This window comes from Canis lupus, chromosome 5 (assembly GCF_048164855.1).
Source record: "Canis lupus baileyi chromosome 5, mCanLup2.hap1, whole genome shotgun sequence".
Classification (NCBI taxonomy): domain Eukaryota; kingdom Metazoa; phylum Chordata; class Mammalia; order Carnivora; family Canidae; genus Canis; species Canis lupus.
In genome coordinates, this window is record NC_132842.1 from 20631788 (window position 1) to 20647855 (window position 16068).

Genomic DNA, 16068 nt, shown 5'->3' on the forward strand with positions numbered 1-16068 from the left:
AGGGTAGTCTGAGCAGTATGAAGGTGTCCCAGCTGGAGGGAGGGGTGTGTGTGTGTGTGGGAGATTGGTTACCACATTGATTCTAAAGCTGGGTAGTTGAAAGGACTCAAGTTCCACAGAGCCTGCGCGCTTAAGGAGTTAACAAAGGCATAGGATCTGGCTTAGCAGGCATAGGAAAGCATGGGTGAGCTTTGGGGGCATCAGAGGCTCAGTGGGGCTGCTCCCCAGAGTCATTTCTCAGTTGCTCAGGACATGTTTATTCTCCAGGTTATGAACTATCAAGATTGTATAAGGAATCTGGGTTTCAGAATAGCCTGGGCAAAAATGTCCACCAGTGTTTTTTATGCCCAACTGGTCGTGTACCTCATAGCTAGGTGTAAGCCGTCAGTCTACACATCCCTAACCAGTGTAAAACACTCTGACCCTGGAGATTTCCTGGATGTATTCAACTTTAAGCTGAACATCACACATCTCTAGCTAGCTTCCTCATCTTGATCATGACCAAGAATGAGTACCGAACTTCCAGGTGCCCCTGCAAAGAAGCATAGAGCTATCTCGGTCTAGCTGTAAGAGAACTCTATTTCATGCAGTTATATATAGGGTTATTGATTACATAGTAAGTAGGTTAGAGATAATGGGAGCCAGAATTTTCACTGTTAGAGAGGGGAATTACAAACACAGAGAGGAAAGAAACTGGAGTGAACTGTGTGATGTTGTATTAGAGTTGGATATATTGTTGTGAGCTCAGAGTTTTCAATAATATAGTGAAATCAGTATAGTGTGTGTGTGTGTGTGTGTGTGTGTATTCTCAAGCTCTGTCCACTGAAAGGAGCTGAGAATACTGAGCCCCAAATAGCAATGAACACATCTGGTGCTCAGATTTTGTCTTATAAATACCATTTTCCACAAAAAGGAACCAGAGCTCATTAGAGAAATGGTGATTTCAGGGCTGTGGCTGAAAAAGGACAAGATGAGCTTGAATATCTTGTGCCAGAAAGTGGGGAGGTGTTCAGGGAGCAGTGGGGACCTGTCAGAGGGATAGCATCCGGCTTGGATGGGCTCCCTCTGGCCAGACCGGACAATTTGAACACCAGCATAAATAATAACAGTAGATAATAATCCACTGACTAAAATAGGAAACCACTAAGCAATACAGATATAAGGAAAGAAATTGCAATTTCTCAACAGCAACACTGTTGACATTTTGGACCTGATGATCCTGAGTAGCTAAAGCTATGTTTTGCCCAGCTATTCTTACAGAAGCACCAGACTGTTTCTGGGGTTTGGAGATAGTTGCAGAGGAGTGAGTGGGCTGCGTCCTGCATTGTAGGATGTGAGGCAGCATCCCTGGCGCCTGCCCCCAGGATGCCTCTGCTCTGGACCAGTGCCGTCTAATACATACAGTGTGAGCCACATAGGAGAGTTTTGGTTCTTAGTGGCCATCATTGTTAGACTCAAAAATGTTTCCAGACATTGCCAAATGTATCGAGAGGGTAAAGGTTGCCCTGGGTGGGGATCATGAGACACTTGGCACAGGATCTTTACATAGCTCTGAAATACCCTTCCTTTCTTAACCCCCCTTCTCCCCAAGTGCTTATTAATTACAAAAGGGAAAAGAAGAAATTTGCAGTGGAGAAGCCTGGCAGACATAAACGATCAAGGGAAGATCGTCAGTGACAAGACAAACCGAACTTGTCTGCCACCTGATAGGATGCATTGAGAAGAGCGCCGCATTTTCTTGACATTCCTTCCAAAGATGCTTTTTTTTTTTAAAAAAAGATTTTATTTATTTATTCATGAGAGACACGGAGAGAAAGGCAGAGACACAGGCAGACGGAGAAGCAGGCTCTGCATGGGGAGCCCGATGTGGGACTTGATCCCAGGACCCTGGGATCGTGACACGAGCCAAAGGCAGATGCTCAACCACTGAGCCACCCAGGTGCCCACTCCCAACGATGCTTAACCTCAGTCTAATCGTGAATAAACAAATTGACAAATCTGCATGGAGGTCATAATATAGAATATTTTGGCCTGCAGGCAGGCTTCACAGTTACCAAGGTCATGAAAGTCAAGGAAAGAGAAATGCAGACAAGAGGTGACCTAAGAGATCCACTAGCTGCATGTAATGCGGTTCTGAACCGGTTTGTTTTTTTTCTAAAAGAAATGCTTGGGACATTCAGTAAAACTGGGGTGAGGGCTGTGAGGATTAGGTGGTAGTGATGTATGTTGGGAAGCTTTTGGCTTGGGTGACTGTGCTGTGGTTCTGTTGTGGGATGCCATCCTCAGAATACCCTGAGTTTATGGGGCATCAGGCCAGCAGCATGATCTCTAATGGTTGAGGGCAGGAAAACAGGTCTCTGTACTGCATTTTGAATTTTCTATAACTTTGTGATGGTTGGGGGGAAAAGAAAAGAAACCTACTCAAAAGTAATGGTCAGGAGTGATACACTCATTTTCTTCCCAGCTCACTGGGGTCCAACATGAAGATCCTTCTTGAGAAAAAATTTTGTCTTCTCACTTCTTAGGGAAAAAACTGCTGCATTAATATAATGTTCTTAGAGAAAGAATATTAGAAAAATGTCAGAATCTGTTCAATATGTAAAATAGATATTTGAAACATATTGTTTGAAACGATATGCTGATCATTCTGTGAAGTTTTAGAACCCAAAAAGGGAGACCGGTCACTTTTTTCTCAGACTTTTTTTTTTCTCTTGTGGATCTATGTATATTTTCTTTCTTTAGAGTTGGAAAAACCATCTTTTAAGCAAGCCTGATCTTGTGCAACTTAAACCTCCATGATATTGTTTGAAACTGGTGAGCAATCTGCAGGTGCTTTGAAATATCAACCAAAATTATTTTAGAGGAAAATTCTTCTCTTTTAGTCACTCAGTAGCATGTAAAAGAATTTCTGGGCTGCCAGTGGACGACGCAGGTGAAGCAGTGTGCTGCCTGTTCATGTGATGTGGGCTTTTCTGTCTTCATATGATGTTCTTCTGGTGCAGGTGAGGCATCAGGCCTCTCCACATCCCAGGCCACTTCTGACGGGGACACCTTAATTGAGATGGATCGCTCAGGCTAGGCCAGCGGAGCAGGTCACAGAGCAAAGCTAACTGGCCCTTGTCATATTTGATCCTGCGACATTAATCTCATTAGCTCTAACTTGCTGTGCTAATTGCATAACTTTTCTTAATTTGGCTTAACATTTAACAGATAGTGTTACATGAAACCTTGCTTCTATTTTTGTGAGCGGTAACACTTCAACCTGTGAAGATAATTTAACACTTTACCTTGTAGGAGTGTGGGGATAATTTGGGTACACTTACTGACTGTGTGTGTGTTTTTTTTTTTTCTTTTTCTTTTACAGTCTCCTTATCCCACATCACACAACTGGTCCTCAGCCACAACAAGCTAACAAGTGAGTTAACTTTACCGTTTGTTACAGTTTCTGACTTTTAGGTAATATGGTGATGCTGCTGAGTCTTTTGTTTCCTTTAAAGATGCTAATGACCGATGTTATGTGGGGAAAACCTAGAATGACTTTTGGTGACAGTACAATACATGAGCATATTGTCCTGTATTTTGTACTTTGCTCTGTTTTGAAGATTCTTTCCTCACGTATGTAAGCTGCAGAATGAACGTGATATTGCTTCTCAGGAAATGGTTCCTTTCGGGGGTGGTAAGGGCTCCATTCACCTGAACTACCAGGTGATTCACTAGTGTTTCATGGTAAACAAATAAAACAAAACAAAACTTACTAAAGAATATTGGGAGTAAGCGTTCTTGGCTTTCTCTGTACTTCCTCCTCAAAAGGAGAATATTTAACTGTTGTTATACTTCACTGATTGATGGGGGGGGGAGCCCTACAAAACTGTGTAAGTTATATAAATCTGCACCTGCATTTTTCACATTTTTTGATTCTGGCTCCCAAGAAGACTTCTCTGTGGTGTGGGTGGTGTCACGGCATGGTTAACATATAGAATTGATAGCTGTTTTTATGAAAATACCTCGTGTGAGTGATAATGGGCCATCTGATTCTTAGAGCTGTGACTTTAAAGATTTTAATAACAGGGACTCACTCTCCTTTCTTATTCCTAATTGACTGTCACTTCTTTGTGCTTGCCATATTTCCTGCAGACTTGAATGATTTTCTAATCATGTGGCAAGAATTTGTTAGGGAGCTTTCTGAGTCCCATGAAATTGAGCTGAATGTCATGTTGAGGGATTTGTCTCGTAAATTTATGTGTGTATGTGCATTATATACAGCTTGAGGCAATGTCACAGAGCTGCTGATTATTGAGAATTAAGAGGGCAGTTAGGGCCTCTGGCGTGCAGGAAACAGGCAGATTTAGTTCATTCTTAGCAAAAAGCACATATTTGTAAGACCAAGGCAGAGTGGCACGATTGTCACATTTGCATAACGGTGATTACAGAAGCTGAAAGGAAGGGCTCCAAGTCACATGTGATCATTTTTGTAGCAGGTAATATGCTGCCAGTTTCATGGTTTTCATAGCAAATGATCCTATGGTCCACTGAGACCGTAGTCCCAATATAGAGGAGATTTGTAGTTTGTCTTGAAAGCCAGACAGCATAATCCCTGAATTCCCCGAGATTTTGTGATCAGAAGTTCCTGAAACTGTTGCACAGTTCATGAAAATACTTAATTGCCAAGCTTCCCATGGTTAGATTTGCATCATCAGTAGAGCAAAAAAAGCAAAAACAAGAAGCAAAACCTGCTGTATTCCTATTACATCATTAATCGCTCTGTTCTTTAAAAAAAAAAAAATATATATATATGTAATATTTCAAACTTTTCAACTGTAGTTTATTTCTTTTTACGTGTCCACAAAGATAGAAATCTTAGGGTTGAGTGGATCAGTTTCTTTCTCCAGGCATATAATACTAGATTAATTTAGAGTGGCATAAAAATTGAGTTAAACTGTATCTGCTATTGTTAAAGAGGTTGACTGTGAATGGATTTAAACTTCAAATTTCTCTCTTCCCTGTTTTTTTTCTTTTTCTTTATTTTTCCATTTGAGACACTCTTGACCTAATCCAGTAAACTCTAATTAATCGTCTTGGTAAGTTCTGTTTCAAGCCATGGTGAGTAGTGTCAGTGACATTCGATCTGTTCCACTAAGGTCAAATTAGCATCTTTTACTATTTTTCTGGCATTTAAATGAATGACTTCGCTATGGTTTTTCAAGTATTTATAGTAAATATGTCCATTTGATGGAAATATAAATATGCATTAAATGTAAGTGGCTGAGCACACCCTCCTGTCACTTTGTATTGTAATCAGTGTCTTTCACTTCCTGTGGCTTTTAATAAGGCCTGGCTGACAATGCTGCATTAAAACCAGTGGCACTCAGAAGATAAACCCCTCAGCCCTGTTTTATCTTGCAAAAGTATTTGTGTTTTTCTCATAGTCTGCCAATTACACTGTTGTTTGACGTTTCCACTTGTGTACTTACTGAACGAATGACTAGCGGGCTCAGACGGGGACCTTGATTTGGGGACACCATGTGACTACACATGGAACCAGTATCTGCAGAGCCATTGGGACCATGTGTCAACGATTGGACTTCCTTTCCCTGCTGGTGGTTTTGATGTGGGCCAGTCCTCTCAACATACGAGGAGTAGTTTGAGGCTACAGGAAGTCGGAAGTGGGCAGATGACCCTAAATTCCCCCAAGATTTTGTGAGCAGAAATTCTTAAAGCTTTCTTTATTGGAGTTCATAAAAAATATTTCAAAATTATCAAGCCAGTTGCTAGTAGGCGTTCATCATAACGTAGAGCAGCACCATTTAAATTTAAACCTGGAGTTCCTGGGCAGCTCAGGTGGTTAAACATGTGCCTTCAGCTCAGGTCATGATCATAGGGTCCTAGGATCATGTCCTGCGTGGGGCTGTCTGCTCACCGTGAGCCTGCTCCTCCCTCTCTCTGCCCCTCCCTCTGCTTGTGCTCTCTTGTTCTCTCTCTCAAATAAATAAATAAAATCTTTAAAAAATAAAAATAAATAAATTTAAACCCCAATTTAAATTGAGTCAGTGTGGATGGGTTTTGGTAGAGTTGGAGTGGGGGGAATCGCTCTGCCTGTAACAGCTTTCCTAGATGCACACATCTTCTTGATGTATTTAGACGGAAGGCAGAGCACAGAGTGAATCTTTTCCTTCTTCCTTTTTGCTCTGATGTGGCGGTGCCAGCTGGCAACCTGGCAAAGGTGCTTTCTGACTCAGGGGGAGTGGTTTCAGAGTGAAGATGAGGCTCCTCTGCCGGGGCTGTCCCTTCTGAAACAGCATTCGCTCTGCAAGAACACACAGGTGGTGGAAGGTATGATTTGCTGGACTTTGAGAACCTGCCCCGATCCCTAGGCTCCTGTCTCAGAGACCCTTAATGCCAATGCGGCATGTCCTTGTCCTACTGCTCTCTCACCTGCTCTCTCCAAATCTGAAGTTTTCTTGAAAGAAAATGAGGCCATTTGTTTCTTATTTTTCTTTAACATCTACTGCTGAGCACAGAGTGGCTTCCTAGGAATTGTCTGTATCAGGCAATCATGGTTGATAGAAGGGAGCAGTAGATGATGGGGAGGTCCTGAGAGGAAGCTCCTGGCCTGAGGTGAAGCGGTCTGTGTAGAAACTGGACTTTGGGGATTAACTGGTATAAGGACTTGAGTGGAAAAGGCCACCACACACTTCTGTTTCCTACTCATGGGCTCACATCATACATGCTGGACTGTGAGCTGTAGCTCTAAAGAGGGATTACCTTCTGTCCTCAGAACTGATGTCTATGTCAAGTTCCTTGTCTGGGGACCCTTTCCTAGTGAGGACTGATGTGCCAGGGTGGCACTCCTCAGGTACATCTGAGAGTCCACAGTTGGGAAAGCTGGTGTCAGGATGAACCATGGTTTCTTCTGCACCCCCCAGCAACCCTTATGGGCTTGGCTGAGTCTCACTTCTCCATGAAGCCTCCTTTAGTGCTGATAGGTGTGACAGCTTCTGGGCCTGTTCCTCTTCCACTTAAAGTGAGTTTCATCTATTTAAGGTCTCAAATTATTTACTGATTGCTTCATACAATTCATTGCATTGTAATTTCTTTGAGGTGAGGAGCCCTGTCTGAAGCTATTTTGCATCCCTCCCCTGCAAAACTTCCAAGAGCATGTTGAACGTCAGTTGGGCCCTCAGTTAAGACAGGTTGATTAGTGAATTGGCAGGTGATGAGTTGTGCTCACTCAGAGCAGACGGAGATGACATACCCAGGGGCTTGCTTGCTCTCAGTGTTTTGAAAGAAGGGAACATAGCAGGGATTTCAGACTTTTCCTGTGTGTCTGCCCCCATTCCAATGCTTGCCTTTGTGATTACTCTGCCTTTTAAGACCGTGTTTGCTGAGTCCTTTCACTTGACTCCGTCAGCTTGTACCTGGCTTTTATGGTGGTTTGGGGGTGTCAGCTTTGTAAATGTTTTTCTACTTGTTTTCAGTTTTCAGCATTTCATTTTGAGACAGTCATTTTAAGGCTTTTCCACTAGAGGTCACTGTTGAGACACATATTTTTTTTCCCAGGGTTGGTTGGTTTTTTTTTTCCCCCCTCTTAAAGATGAAAAACCGAATTTGTGTTACCAGATTAAATTTTTTGCAAGCTATTCTGCTCTGTCCAGTAGGGCATGTTGCTGTTGCCATTTATATGGTGCAGTTTGCCATAATTAAGGTAGATCCCTCTATGAGGATATATGTTGTTTTCCTGTTTTGCTCCTATAATTATTATTCTGTCTCACATACTTTTTTTTAGTATTTATTATGGCTACTTTCTCAAGTTAGGCAGGTTTCTTCTTTACCTTGGAAGACTCTTACTGCCCTCTGTATTTTGTATTGGGTATATGTGAGATTTTATTCTTGTGGAAGAAAGTTGAAAAGATATGTGTGTAACCAGATTTTAATTGAAAAATGACCATGTAAAACTCAGGCAAATGTGCATTTTGTGCATACTTATATGGATTCTTCTACTAAATGCCACTGTGTAAGGAAGGATACTCTGCTTATGAAATGAATTGCACTGTGAGTCGGTGACAAAACAGTTTCTGGGCATTATTTTTTAATGTGAAACTTTTCTTAATTTTAATAGTATTTTTTTTAAGATTTTATTTATTTATTTATTCATTCATGATAGACATAGAGAGAGAGAGGGGCAGAGACACAGGCAGAGGGAGAAGCAGGCTCCATGCGGGGAGCCCGATGCGGGACTCGATCCAGGGACCCCGGGATCACGCCCCGGGCCAAAGGCAGGCACCAAACCGCTGAGCTACCCAGGGATCCCCCTTTTCTTAATTTTAAAAACAATTTTATTTTCACAGCAAAACCCCCATACAGATATTGCCAGCACCTTGAATGTGACATTAGTGTTTTTCCTTTTGTGACCCATGCATTCTGAGGGTTTTGTGCAAGAAATACGAAGGATATCGTTTTGCTTTCTGAAAACACAAAGTGGCCACCTCTTTGTAAACCTTTCTTAGGTGGGGGTCTCTGAATGTGATTGTTTTATACTTTTTTTTACTTTGAACTATGATATAAAACCTTTTCTTGAGGATTTAGGGGTTGTGCCTGTAGTTTGAGGCCTTAATGTGACCATATCTTGTCATTTAATGTATCGGAAATGGCTAGTCGGGCAGTAAACCTAAGTTTTATGGCAAAATGTGTTTTATTTTTTGTAACAGACTGTTTCCTATTAGTTATAGCTTATGTATGAATTTGAAATTATAGTGAACAAGAAATGCTAGGGTTTTATTAGCAATTTCAAAAATTTATCAAAGATAATGTTCTAAATACATAGAAGTTAATTAACTATAATGTTTTAAAATTTTATGTAGATGTATATATTGATAGAATATTGACCATAAATGTTGTTATAAATGAATTAAGGAGCATGTTCCACATGAAAATATGACATTCTCAAAATATGCAGATCTGATTATAATGAAGAAAATTAAGCAGATTTTTTAATAAAGTATAACATATTAAACCCCTTTTTATAGAGCTCATAGACTGTTGAGATGAATGAGAAAAATAAACTGTTCTAACTTATAAGAATGACCTTCAGCGGTGCTCAACACCTTTCTGTTCTAAAGTCTAGTCCTTCTTTCATAGATTATTTGTCATGCCTTATGCAAAAGTTCCTGTGCATGGCTTGTATGAAATTAAACTGAGGGGAAATATGCAAAATAAATCGTCTCTGTGTCATGAATTTATCTTGTGACAATGTCAAAACAACTTGCTGTTTGCATTTTAAAAGAGTATAAATGTATTTATAATACAGAGGCTTTGATCAATAGCTTATTTTTTTTAATTAGGGCACATTTATCAGTTTGTTACTATGCCATCATTTGAAAGATTGGATTTGAAAAACTATATACGTAGTATTTTTGAGTCTGGCAGCTATTAATTAGACAGTATCTATCATATGGTACTAGTGGTTAGGTTACCATAAAAAAATTTACCCGCAGTTGGGAGTTTGTTGTTATTTTGGTTTTAGTAAGTAAACCTGCTAGATCATCACATGGAAGCATCTGTTGGCCCCATAGTCCAGAACCAGTAGGGTCCAAGGGCATTGGGTGAAGTTGGAGAAGCTGTCTCATGATGCTCAGATACTTAGCTCAGAGACTCTGGCCCACTGATCCAGCACTATCAACCAAAATGTACCTATTCTGGAATCTCTTTTCTTGGAGTCTTGCTCTACACTAAGAGGAAGCTAGCTAAATTAATGTATTAATTCTTCCACAGTATTTTTTATTATTTTTATTTTATTTTATTTTATTTTTTTATTTTATTTATTTTATTTAGAGAGGGAAGGAGAGAGATATGGAGGAAAGGGGAGAGTGACAGGGGGAGAGAGCATCTTAAGCAGACTCCATGCCCAACATGAAGCCAGATGCAGGGTTCAATCACATGAGTCTGAGATCATGACCTGAGCTGAAATTGAGAGTGGGTCACCTAACTGACTGCTCCACCAGGGGTCGGGAGCCCCCTACAGTATGTTTTTAAACAGAACAACTTTAGTTATAAGAATTTCAGAATGGTGGCAGGCTATGGAGAAAATGATGTGGGGGCAGTTTGACCCTGTCCCTTTCTAAATCATAATTAGCCCCTGAAGGGAAGTTGATCTTGAATATAGAATAATACAGTTCTCAAACAGAATTGATTTAGTTGCAAAAATGTGTATACAAATCATCTATTCACTATTTCTTCTGAGCAACGTGTGTGGTGTAGGTGTGTATATGGGTGTAGGTACGTGAGTGTACTGTGGATTAGAGTGGGAGATGATATTCTAAGAGGTGCAATTCCTTGGCACGTGCATCCTTTTAGAGAAGTCCTTCACATTTCATAACAAACCAACCTTTTTTTAAGGGGGTGCAACTGTTTCAGTGATCCCTAGAAAAATGCACATAGGTTTTGTGGATCCACAAAAACTATCCACGAGTTCTTTAGGGGTGCATGTAACTCAGATTTAGAAATCGTGGAGCAGAGGGTAGATAACAGTATATTTGGTGTGTAGATATACTGATGCTATTTCATAGAGATATCGGCTGGAAATTTGTACAAAACTTTAAAATGATGATTCTCATTATGTGAAATTCACTCTTGATAGCATTTAAAAATATTCAAAAGCTCCATCTACGTTAAGCTGCTAAAATGTATATTTTGTTCAATAAGAATTTGTCATCTTGAGTGGAATGCGTACATATATATATATATATATATATATATATATATATATATAGTTAACCTTAAATATAAAACTTCCCATTATTTTACCAACAAAAAAATGGGTTTATTTGGGAATAGCTGAGAATTGCAGCTTGGGACAGGCAAGCTGTAGCAAAACCATAGGCAAGTCAGAAGAATAAAAGCCTGTGGAGGAGAGAGGGAATTTGGGCATGTTGTCTTAAACAGAAATCTCCTTGGAGTAAACTGGGAGCTGGAAGTATGGTGGCTTTTCATTAGCGGACTTGTGACTGTCTCTCATTGGCTGGGCTGTCGCCAGGGGGAAGATCGTAAAGTATCTATGGGCAAGGTCAGTCTCTTCCTGTTGAGTCTGCAGTTGACCATCAGTAGTAGAGCATGAGAGCTCCGCCTGCCAGCCTCCCAAATCCATTTTAATGAGGTTTCCCTTTACTAATTTTTACGGTATACACATATTTCAGTTTCCATGAAACCTATGAGAATGCCTTTTTCCCATTTCAGTTTTTCTTTTCTTTGCCAGTTAGCTTAATAAGACAAAACACCACTGTGATGCAAGTGACCCACCACTACTTAACAGATTCATCTACCTCCTTCGTAGTTGTTTTTCATTCTGAACCTTGTCTAATTTTTTTGCTGTGCCTTTAGCCTTTTTCTCCTGCCTGTGTATACTCTTTAATAATGAGCTGATTCTTATCTGCAGTGCTTGCCCCTCTTCAGATCTTGCTTATCCTTCAGAAAGTTGAGATGAATTCTCCTCTTTCCCTACAAAGCCCGCCTGTCCCACCACCTGTTCTATATGGGAGAGTATTAGGGCTGTCCATGGTTTATTAGCCTCTGAAGTGCCAACCTTCTGTATATGATGACTTGAGTGTGAAAGGAAGGGGGGCAAGGAACTAGCACTTATTGATACCCTACTCTATATATCTGGTAGAAGCAGCAGGTCTGAAGTGGTCAAGTAACTAGAGCTGGAGGGTGAGGGGGGGCTCTTTATGGCTTCCAAGCTTCTGCGCTCACCATTGCGCTGCTGCCTTGCTAATGATGTACGTGTGCAGTTTATGTATCTCACCCACATTAATCTAGGAGCTCAGTGGAGGGACCGCTGCCATGGATCTTTACATGTTCAAATAGAAAAGCAGGGAGAATTCCAAAGGATAAAAGACAAAACTGTTATAGTAGAGGGTGTTCTCAAAGCCCTGTGGGGACTGTGTGGATTCTGCTGGTCCTGGGCATTTACCCTCTGCTCCCTTTCTTCCTCCTGTAAATTACTCCCATCCTCAGCATTGAAATACAAGATGAGGCAAGAAGAGAGGTAACCGAGTGTGGCCTCCTGGTGAAGTCATTCTTAATTGTAGAAGAAGACGTGAACTATTGGCAGAGTGTGTTAATGTGTGTATGTGTGTGAATTTGGTTAGTCTACTGTCTCCCTCTTTATGTTAATAATTGAGGATTGAGTCTATGTGTGTCTGTAATGTCTTACAACGATATTTAGGAGCCCAGATAGCTCTTTCTTATGACACTGAGCTTGCTTTCTGCGTTGATTGACATTGGTTTTTGTTTGTTTTTTAGTGTTCTCCTCTTCCTTCTTGCTGTGTCTCGAAACTTCTTAGGCATTTTTCCAGAGAAGCCCCTCTGCCTTTTGCTTGCCCTTCACTAGATGTCTCTTCCTCCCAGACCATCAAATGCCACTGCCTTTCCTCTTATTGCTGCTCCTGGTTAAAGCTGTTTACTGACATCCTGCCTGGCTGGCAGGGTAGCCCTTCAGTACTGGATGTGATTGCAAAGGTGTGTTCCTGAAAGAATTCAGGGTTCAAGATTGTGTGGACCATTCCTTGGCTCTCTCTGGGCTGTTAATAAAAGATTCACAAATCAAGTAAATTCTGCATCCTCAGAGGAGCAGAAATCCATGCTTGTCAGCTTTTTAGGAGATTTGTTTGGCCTTGCGTTCACATTCTTTATAGCCCAGGGACATATATTTTTGCATGTTTGACTTTGTACTGTAAAATCTGCCTTAATGCTTGCTTGTAACTTTCTTCCCTTTGATTATTCTCATTGTTGCTGAAAGAGTAAGGTCTTTTTTTTTTTCTTTTTTTTTTAGTGAATTAAGTCAGGATATTTTTGGTTAGTAAAATTACTTAAGCTGCATAATCTTAAAGCGGCCCATGATGGGGTACAAGTACGTCCTGCTAGGTGTGGGTGCTCAGTAAATACTGTTGTTTAACTGAATGTAGCATTACTGTTGTTATTTATAAAGCTAATAATGATTTGGGGGCTGTTGGCCTTTATTGGGTAGATGTTTAGATATTTTAGTACTTAATTTTCACCTTGAGGAACATATAGGTCCTTTTACATGAGAACCCGCTTTACTGTTTCATAAACTTTATGCTTTTAAATAACCCATAACTACTGTAATTCACTGTTTTAATAGCTGACTTGGGGAAAACCCCATAAAATCTGTGAAGCTAGTTATCGTTAGTATATTTTTGAAACTTCACCTTCTTGTGTAAGATAGAATTAGTTCATCACACACCTTGTGTTTTGGGTCAGAAAACAAAAGTCTATTAATCACTATAAATACAAATGACTTTTTTTTGCATGTAAAATTCTGAAGAGCATAATTATTTGTATGCGAGACTAAAGAGATGCATCTTTACATTATCATTAAAATGGTAATCATAAAATGGCATTCAAGACTATGATTCCTAATTTGCTGAGAGAATTGACATCTATGTAATGAGTCTAGACATCACCTCTGTGGTAGGAATAGACTAACGTCTCCAGCTAGTAGAATTGGGCATTAAAGGGGCTGCGCTTTTTTCTCTGACCAGGAATGCCCCAACGTCATACTTCACATAGTTTTGTTCTTTTGGCTTCTTCTCACCTTGTCTAGGCAAGGCATAGGGCAACAATTGTTATTCAGTATTATATTCATTAGATATAATGAATCTTTGCTTTTACCCCTTCCTCTTAAGTGGTCTTTCTTCCCTAGGTGTGTGTATAATGAATAATCCCACTCATTTGGATGTTTTCTTGTGGTTTTTGTACTTTTTCGAATAACTTTGTTGTAGCACTGTATCTTAGGGGTCTAGTAACTGGCCTCATTGAACAATCTTCTACCTTCCCTTAGCCTTTTCTGTTAAAGAAATCTTATAAAGCAGCAGAAGCATGCAGAAGTCTGAGCATTTTCATATGTTACAGCACTCAAGTCTCCTGCGTTTAATATAAATATGCCAGGTTTGGGGAAGCAGCGCTTTCTGATTTATTTTGCTTTACTTGATCCCATATGGTGATGTCTTCAGGTGTTGTGGCTGGTGGGTCAGTAGCACTGAGATGTCTCTGGAAATGGGCACGAGATAGTAGCGTTTCACCCATTGCTGGGCGGGGAGTGTGCTCACCACTGTGCCGTGTGCCACGGGCAGTGTTTCCCATTAGGTACCTGCTCTGAGTCTCCCTCTTTGTACACTTGGGGCCTTTTGCAGTCCCTCTCCGGTTTCTCGTGGTGGAGGCAATGGCTGAACCATGAGTTCAGTTTTGCAAAGAGGCATGCAGGCAGCAACCCCTTGGCCTTCATGCCCTAGCCTAGCGCCTCTCCTTTGCAAGAATCTCTGGATTAAAGAAGCTAGTCTAGGCGCTTCTGCAAAAATAGTTAGGCACAGCGTAATTCTGACTACTCAGAAGTCTGGTGGAGGTGGTAGGAAGGGTTCACGACTCCGGATTTCATGCCTGTGCTTATGATGAAAACCTACATGTGTTCTGAGCAGCTTCTGGCTTCCTGGCAGCCGTGGGTGGTAACATGGTGCATGGTCTCTTACTGCCCTTTTGTAGCTGAAGAGGACCCGGCTGTCGGTGCTAACCATATGGCTCCAAAGACCAATGCATGCCCCACCGGCCTTTCTGTAGGCTGCACGCCGGTGAGCACCAGTCCTTATGTTTTGTAGGGTGCCTGCTGCTCCCAGAGCCTGTCACTTTTTGAGGTTTTGTTTCTTTGCCTCGGGGGCCACAAGATGCTCAAGAATCCCCCGGATCGGCTGCATCCCAGCTGGTCTGCCTGTGCTGTCACATCCACCCAATATTCTCCATCTACTTCTCGGTGTTTCGACGGCCAGAAGTATAGCAAAAGGCATCTCTACGAGGATGGCAACTGGTCGTGATGAAGTTGCTGCTGAGTGACTCAGTCTGATGAACCAGTTCAGAACCTTTTCTCCATGAACGTTGTTCATACTACTCTGCACTGGCTTCATCAAGATCGGTGTGTGTATAACCGAACCAAATGAGAGTGTGTCTACCCGAAGCACCTCCAGTCAGTAAAAACGGACACCGAGGTTTTGCAGTGCAGGAAGATAAGCTCTTTGTTGGTTTGGTGCCATCTCAGAGAACAGGGTCGGGAGGGGGGTGTGCTAATGCCCCAAAGTCCCAAATTCCCCAGTAGCTTACAGGTGAGGATTTTTAAGGGCAAGATTTGGGGCAGGGGTCTTCTGAGAAGGTGGATGCTGTTGAATGGAGGCCCATGAAGTCGTGTGAACAGATATGCTTCATTAGTTCTGGAGCCACTTCATCCAGTCCCATGGAGGGGTAGTCCATCTCAAAATTGGAATCTGAAAAATCTCTCTTTCTCCATGTTAGAGATTTCAGTAGCATGTGGTACTTATGTGTTGGGGTTGCTTATGTGCTGATCAGCTGCCCATAAGAGCCCAGACTATGTTAGTTTGAATGATAAGCAAGAATTTCTCCCTCTTGGGCCTGGGTTTGTGTGTTTTCCGGCTGGCCCAGCCATGCCTGTGGATGATACGACCTGTAGTTTGTTCTTTCATCTGAACTAATGAGATGGATGCCAGCTGCATGGGGAAGCAAAAGTTGACTGTATGTGGTTGGATTGCAGCCCCAGGATGGGTGGATCAGCCATTTAGAGTTCTTTTGTTTTTTGTCTATTTGGATTTTTTTGCCCACTTTTCATCAACCCCAAATCTCAACTTATTGAGGGCCATAGAAGTCTTAATTTGGATCTTACTCAGCTTATTGTGTGGGGTAAGGGACAAATGTATTAGATTAATGATTTTGATGTCACCACTAAATTAAAAGTTTTCTGCACCAAAATGATCTCCAGATCAGCGACATCAGTATCCCCTGGGAACTTGGAATTGCGGAATCTCACCAAGCCCCATCTCAAACCTACTGAATCTGAAACTCTGAGGTACATGCCCCCCAGTCCCCCATGTTTTGACAAGCCTTTCGGTAATTCTGATATACTCCATAAAGTTTGTGAGCCTTCTGCCCTAGAGCGGCACTATCTAGAACTCTCTGCACTGAAGGGAATGTTCTCTCTGTGCTGTCCAGTATGGTAGG

The 16068-nt window shown here is 41.4% G+C and overlaps 1 protein-coding gene across 6 annotated transcripts in view; it reads left to right on the forward strand.

Moving 5' to 3' along the window:
* The window catches only part of RSU1 (Ras suppressor protein 1), a 249288-nt gene that overhangs the window by 34987 nt on the left and 198233 nt on the right, over positions 1–16068 (forward strand). For 4 of the 6 annotated variants that reach the window (XM_072825680.1, XM_072825682.1, XM_072825684.1 and 1 more), the window contains exon 3: positions 3365–3415. The exons of the other annotated variants lie outside the window; for them this stretch is intronic. In XM_072825680.1, the coding sequence (XP_072681781.1) occupies positions 3365–3415 (51 nt within the window). The remainder of the gene's footprint in view (positions 1–3364; positions 3416–16068) is intronic. 6 annotated transcript variants of the gene reach the window in all.